Genomic DNA, 7,500 nt, shown 5'->3' on the forward strand with positions numbered 1-7,500 from the left:
CTGTCTGCCTGCCGCTTTGCCTCTGACATCCCGGCTTTTCTGTGGTCACTCCATTCCCAGAATTCCCTCTTCCTTTCCCATAATCCCCGGCTAATGATGTCCGCCGGCCACAAAACGAGGCCTGACGCCAGAGCCGAGCGAGCGAGCGAGCGAAGGCAGCGAGGAAGAGGAGGTGGAGGAGGGAGCGTGTGTGTGTCGGTCCATACGCACGGATATGTGTGTGTGTGGGTTTGTGATAATGAGAGCCTCGATCGGAGCTCGTTAGCTGAGAATGCAGTAAGAGTTTGCAGCGTGACCTCATATAATCTCCTCCTATCTCCTCCTCGTCACGGCCGCTCGCTCGCAACACCACCACGCTCCTCGTTTTCCCAGAAATAATCAAAATCAGCTCGTTTCACTGTGAAACAGTGAAAGTGGTATTTCACAGTAATCCGTCGACATACGTGAAACACGGACGATGCTTTTCATTATCAGGGCTCTGAGCGTTCGTGGGTTCGTCCTCAGTAACCGAAGCTTCTCACGTGGTTTGATCCGCAAACTCCAACCTGTGGATGCAGCTCGTCCTCCATGTTCTGCTGCTCAGACCTCCTCCAGCTCTTCTTCGGGAAAACTTCCAGAGGTCTCCTCTCCAGCTGGATGTGCCTGGAACACATCTGAAGCATCCCCGTCAGACGATGTGGCGGAGCTCCTCGCCGTCCCTTCAGACGAAGCTCATTTACTCACTTTAATCATCCAGAGATGAGCGTCAGACAAACCTGCACAAACGAAGGGTCCTCTGGTGTTACCAGATGGAGGCCTGCTCCAATATGGCAGAAAAAGATCATCATCAACTTAAATGTCTTGTTACAGGAAAGTAAAAATGAATGAAACAGCAGTTCAGATCAGTGAGAGGCAGCTGGAGGACGATGTCTCCTGTCTGATCTCAGCTCAGATGGATCCATGTTTATCATAAACTCATATGAGCTGTCGGCGTGTTTCGTTCACGCCGCCTCAGTCGTCCGACGTCACGTGAAATATGTCCAGCAGTAAAAGTCCCTCCAGTGAAATTCTCTGAGGCTCCGCTCGTTCCTGATGCATTGTTCAGAGAGCTGCACTTTTTCAGATAGTCATCAGACATTTGGCTCGAGTTTCTGCCTAGCAACAAACATCGGCCTCGCCAAATAAAAACAAAGCTTCTCAGAGACGTTTTCAGTCTCATGCAACAGTTTGTTTTACTGCTCGTGTTATTTTTAAACTGCGTGGTGGGGAAATAACCAGATTCAGCTGGGCCGAGGTCATCAAAGCTCCTCAGAACGCACGGTCAGGACGGAGACTTCAACCTAAATCCACTTTTCTAGGGTAGCTTTGCATGATTCACAATTTGATTCACGTCGACCTGACTCACTGTCAGATGCTCTTGTGTTTCTTCGCTGTTGGCCGTGTTAGATTAAAACGCCTCGCTCTGTTCAGCGTCACAGCGAACAACAAGTTTCCTGTTTTGCAACAAATTCCTTCTTTCCCAAATTTTCCTCATAATTCATTTTGGTTTGGAGGCCGGCAGCTTTCAGGCACCCATGGGCCTGAAAACGTGCACGGCTGCACATAGATCTCAAACACACGGAGTCTGTTTCAGAGAGAGACCAAGTTAGAGCATCGGGACGTTAAACCCGACGAGAGAGAAAGAGAAGGTTTGTAAGCAACGCCGCGACCCCAGCGGGCGTCCGAACGCTCTCGCTCGGCACGATAACCACCGTCAAAGCTTTATGATGAGTCCTCAAAAAGACGAGGCGAGCGTAACGCGCTGACGCTTTCTGCTGCCACTCAGTTGTTTCCAGCTTTGCTTCGTCCTGCACGAATGACCTTAAACGAGTATTGATTAAAACCACAGACGGAGACTCTGAGCTCAGCAGCAAACGGCCAGCAGGTCAAAGGTTATTCCACAGAATCTGGATTGGTTTGGCATCACGCCGCTGTGGCTTAAGAAGTGCACAGTGTGGTTAAGATGGATGGAGAAAAGAGAGGACGAATTAAAACAAAGCGATAAAGAAGGTTGTTGTACTCGGCCGGGTGGAGGGACGAGGGTGGTCAGGGGGAGAGTTTCCCTGAGTTGGTGTAGCATCATGCTAATCTCTCTCAGTCGCAGCGCTCGCTGTGACTACAGTATGATGGTTAGTTATTACAGCATCAGACCGTCTGTGCTCGCTCTGTGGACAGTTTGCAAGCTGCAGGTCCTTCATGCTCAGGATCACCCGGATGATGCGTTTAGGGAACCTCAGTGGTTCCGTGGTGGGGTGGTTAACACCTCTGCTTTACATGTGAGAGATCCTCCTATTCAAGACTGGGAGGAGAGACAAACCAGTGTAGTCCTGGTACTGGTCCCAACCTACAGGGTTATACCTGCTAATTATTGCTCAGTAACATCCAAATAAAGTCCTACACAGCACAACTGGGACTCCAGTTTGCAGAGATAAAGCCTAGGAGACAGCTAGCTACAGCCACCTGTGTCACGATCCACGTGTCAATCAAAGAGACCACGCCCCTTATAATGCAAACTTTATGCTTTAGTACAATTTAAACAGGTGGGTTATTAAAACAGGTAAAACAGTTTGTGTATCAGGCTGTTTGTTTCTGCTGGAACGTTTTAACATGGGAGTCTATGGGACTGACTCACTGCTGCCTCTGCTGGACGTCAGAGAAACTGCAGGTTTTGGGACGTCATTTAAGAGGTTTATGGGGACTAAAGGTTCCCAGTGTGGATGAAGCTGATGCACCGACATCATCATTAATACACAGAACAAGTCCCTGTTGGAAGATTAGCCTGACCTTTGACCTCTGTGTTTGTGTCCTCAGTGATCTGCTGGAGGATTTAGAGAGAAGCCCTCACGCTGCAGCCATCGCAGAGTGCTTCGTAGAGAGGGTGAGTACACAGCGTGTGTGTGCGTGTGTTCTGTTTTATGCTCTCTCACCTCTGTGGTGTCAAAGCTCTTTGATTCCTTTCAGCGCACGAACCAAATATGAGTGTAAAAGCTTTTTTCTTTTAGCGTTAATAATAGTAATGAACCCAGGCCTCGAAAGGGGGAGGAGCTTATTCGGGACAGAGAATGCACTGAGGCCCAGTTTGAGATAAAGAAGGATTATATTGAAGTGTGAGTGATGCAAAGCTGCTCTGTGAGAGGTCAGGGGTCAGAATAAGAGCTGAGGATGAGCAGTAGGAGTCCGTTCAGGATTGTAGATTAGATTAGGAGAGCAGGAAGTCTCCACAGTAATCTGTCCCTTCCCTCTGGGTCCTCTTTGTTCATCAGCAGGGGGCTGTGCTGCATTCAGGGTTAAACTCTTCTGCAGGACCTTTGAGCACCTTCAGTTGAGTTTAGAAACAGCGTCTGGTCCTCGGGAGGCTTGTTGTTCATTCAGACTGGGCTGAACTGAACTTCCTGTTTAACCGTGGACATTAGATTAAACCGTTAGAGTTATTTTAGGACCCGAGCAGGAGACACAGTGTGGGTTTCTCTCTGCAACCTCCTGACGGGCTGACAGGAAGTGGACTGAAAGGGGACGTGAAGGACAGCTCGCCCAGTTTACAGGGATGAGTGTGGTTCACACTTCAGCGGCACATCTACGGTCATACCTGCTGGATGGGACGAAGACCTCTGACCTCTGACCTCTATGAGGTGGACCTGTGGCTGAGTTCAGGCAGCCAGACCGAATGTATAAAACTGCAAACAGCTGGGCCAAACAGCTGGGGTGGGAGTGGGAGGGTCTCAGATTCATGCAGACATTTTTAACTGCAGGAAAAGCAAAGGTGAGCGCCCCCCGCAGGGAAGCTGCAGGCTTATGGCTGCTGGTTCAACGCCAGCTGCTCTGACATCAGCTGTTCTCTGTTTCAGAGTGAAGCCTTCGACATCTACACTCTCTACTGCATGAACTACCCCAAGTAAGTACACACGCACACGCACACACACACACACACGCACGCACACACACACACACGCACACGCACACACACACACACACACACACACACACACACACTCTCACACACACACACACACACTCTCACACACACACTCAGCTTCCTGTTAGGAGTGGATTCCCAGACTCTGAGCTGGATCCCGGCTCAGGTGGAGATCTGGATCCTTTGTCCTGCTTCCAGATCCGGGTCGACTGAAGCACTTTGACTTTAGAAAGTTTCTCTACAACTTTTTGAGTAACAGATCACATGACCTCCTTTGTGGCGACAACAATAAAGACAAAGGAGGAAGTATAAACAGGAAGTCCTGCTCACTGTCCAGCCTCAGGCTGATATAATTACTGACACAAAGCTTTTCCTTTTCAAGTTTGATCGACATCAGTGGGAAACATTTTTCTGTGGCCTGTTCCTGATGAACAGACCGCTGTCGAGTTCACTCTGACGCTGATTTATGACCAGAGTAAATGCGAGCGTTGGGGTCCGCTCCATGGACGACAGCCTGAGCTGCGTCCTCGTCTTCCCGTGCTGACGTCTTTCTCCTTTACCTGGAGCCTAAAACCAAAGTCTGTGCCGCTGTCTGAGGCGGTCCTCACAGGGAGTTTGGCTTCAGCCTTTCACATCTTTGAGTCTCTTTGTGTTGTCACAAAACCGACATGTTGCTTCTGATTCTGATTCAAATAAATTTCAACACTGGAATGAAAACACTCACGCAACATTTTTTACTCTCAACTTCAAAATGCAGATGTGTTTGATGAAGATGAATGGACGGCGAGTGCTTAATAATCTCATTTCCATTGTGGTTCTCTGAAAACAAAAGAAGTTATGATGGCAGATGTTGGAGGCACAGACCAGTTTAACTCCAGCTGTTGCTTCAGACGTGCTGCTGGGCTTCTGTTACAGGCTGAAAGCTCCACCTGTCCTCCCAGCAAAAAGCTGGTGATGAGCTCAATCAACATTACAGTAACACTTCATAAGACGACCCACAAATAAGGCACAAGTACCCTGTACTTAGGTGAAATTTCATGTAACAATGAAATAACCTAAAATTAAATGAAGGAATTTTAGGTGCTGGGTTATTTCATGGAAAATTTCTGGAAAAGCAAACAATATTTCCCCATCTTACATCTTATGTTCCTGCAAAATGCACGTAAGTTCTGGGTACTCGCGCCTCCTCTCCCCCTCATGGAGGAAAAATACTTTTATGTGTGAAGCTCTGGTTAAGCTGCGTGAAGACACTGAAACAACCAGCGAGGAACAAACTGTGACTAACAAATCATCTCTTTCTGTAACTCAAAATCTGTTGGAGCTGCAGAAGTTTGGAGAACATTTGGAGACCAAAACAGCCGAAAAATATCACCAAAAGCTGGACTTTAAGTTAAAGGGGAATAAAAACTCACAGGTGTTACACCCGTAACACGCCCAACACTCAGGGCCGATAACTGCTGAGGAGATCCATGTCTGATGTGTGGATAGATCTAAGATCGATCTGCAGGGAGAAAATCGGTGCCAAAAGTTAGAATAAAAGCAACTCTGTGCTTTAGTGTTTCACTGTTCCAACACAAAGTAACACAATCAATGTGAAACACTGTCTCCTACAACATCACGAGTTAGAAAACAGACCTGTTTTATGCCTCTGTGACACCTTAGAAAAGCTCCTGTTTTAACATTTCTTTAGATCCACAAGAGCTGAATTACACAATTATACCAGCAGGTTGCTTGGCAACCACCTAGCAACAGCACAAGTACAACAAGCACAGGCATGACGTTGTGATAGTTTCATATATTTACTGTTTGTCTCTTCTCCTGCAAACACGTCTGCTCATCTTTGGTTTCTTCTTCCTGAGCTTTCAGTCGTCTGTTAGCGTTAGCCTAGCCTGCAGAGCGTTATTCAGGCAGTGTTAATGTAACTGGGAAACTCTGCACGCTCATCACAAATGAAGCAGATCACAAGACCGTGCGGTTGTAACTTGAGCAGAGAGGCTGATGTTAATGTGGTGAAAAATCCACAGATCCAGCTTCAAACAAAGCACGCGCCCACGTTAACCAGCTGCACGTGACGGTCTCTGCCACAGCGTGCAGAGCTCTGCGTGGTACGATGCTCTGAAGAAAAGTCACATTTATTTTGGTTTTTGCCGTTAATGAAGTAAGAAGTAACACGAACGCAGAGATCTGAGAGCTGCGTGTGAGTGATAGATGTGAACGAGAGGCACAGAGCGCAGCGTTACCCTGTTTCACTGCACGTGTCTGCGTCCGCGGCTGCTTCGTCTCTTTATTCTCTGCAGAGTCAAACAGAGTCACTGTTGATCTCACGCAGGTCTTCTCTCCACCGCCTGACCGACTGCGCTCGGCCTGCCTGGATCTCTGCCCGGCCTCCATCTGTCTGCATATTGATGCACTTAAATCACTGCATACATGCGCAGTAAAAGCTTCATCGGCACCCATATGTGCCTCCCCGTGTGTTTAAACCCTTCGGCACGTACCGAGTCTGCCGGGGTGGAAGGCGACCCCTCCTTCACCTCGCTCGCTCGCTCTATCTGCCTGTCGCCTCCTTAAAGCTCCATTAAACACCAATAAAAATAAGTAGGTCAAATGCTTTCAGACCACCAAACCCAGAAACTCTGTCTCTGTCAGCGCGTCTCCAGCTTTTCGAGCTGCATCGCTGCCTTCTCTGCTGGACCCTTCCTGGCCTCTCAACTGCTGATTTTTTCAGCTGCTGCGTGTTAGGATGCTCACGGGTGCCAAATGTACTTTTTCCCAGCCTGAAACACAGGAATCTTTCAGCAAACCCGACACATGAAAACTTTGTGTGTTTGTTACTGCACATAGACAGGAAATAATGTGAAACACTGACAGATCACTGAACAGCATGTTTGCATGCAAGGATGAAACCATAACACATGTCAGGTGATCATGTTCCTAAAAAGGGTTCGTGAGAAGATATTTAAGTCTGATGTGGATGGCGAGAGTGTGCCGGCCACCGTCAGTCAGCAGACGTGAGAATAAAGAGCCAGTGAACCTCAGGGCTCAGATGAAGGGGTGGATGTGAGCCCAACCCCAGCTGTAAAGAGGTTAAAAGTAATCAGAGTAAGTCTGAGCTGATCAGGGTTTATTGTGGCTGAGGGTGCTGGAGGCAGCGCTGCATGCTGTGGTTGCTGCTGAAGGTCCGTGAAGGCACCAGGACGTCAGTTCTTCAGCTGTGAATCAGCCCCTCCGCTGTTTCATCCCTGCAAGCCTCAGCTTCTCAGATATGCTCGAAACCAGTTTTCACTCATGTGGTCACCTCGCTGTGTCCCACAGGAGTCTCCAAGTCACCTGCGTGTGCTGCAGCCATCAGCACAGGGGTCGTGGTTTAAAGATCTGGAACCAAACTTTCTGCTGCTTTAAATCTTTCGGTTTTGGGTCAAAACTTTTGTCTTACTAGCCAGAATCAGCCCTGTGGAATATTTTAGCTCCGAGCGTTCAGCAAACTCACAGTAATGCGATCACCAGAGGAGCAGACTTTCGGTCTCTGTCAGCCCCTGCTCTGCATTTTTCCACAGTGATCCGCTGGGTCA

General features: G+C 48.4%; 1 protein-coding gene across 1 annotated transcript in view; it reads left to right on the forward strand.

Moving 5' to 3' along the window:
• Positions 1-7,500, forward strand: part of plekhg2 (pleckstrin homology domain containing, family G (with RhoGef domain) member 2) — a 65,144-nt gene that overhangs the window by 43,519 nt on the left and 14,125 nt on the right. Inside the window, exons 5-6 of the mRNA XM_085244503.1 lie at positions 2,830-2,896; positions 3,864-3,910. Coding sequence (XP_085100629.1) covers positions 2,830-2,896; positions 3,864-3,910 — 114 coding nt within the window. The remainder of the gene's footprint in view (positions 1-2,829; positions 2,897-3,863; positions 3,911-7,500) is intronic.

This window comes from Mchenga conophoros, linkage group LG14 (genome assembly GCF_057382185.1).
Source record: "Mchenga conophoros isolate Kocher_MC1m ecotype Shallow Benthic linkage group LG14, M_conophoros_male_GT1.1, whole genome shotgun sequence".
NCBI classification, from domain to species: Eukaryota; Metazoa; Chordata; class Actinopteri; order Cichliformes; family Cichlidae; genus Mchenga; species Mchenga conophoros.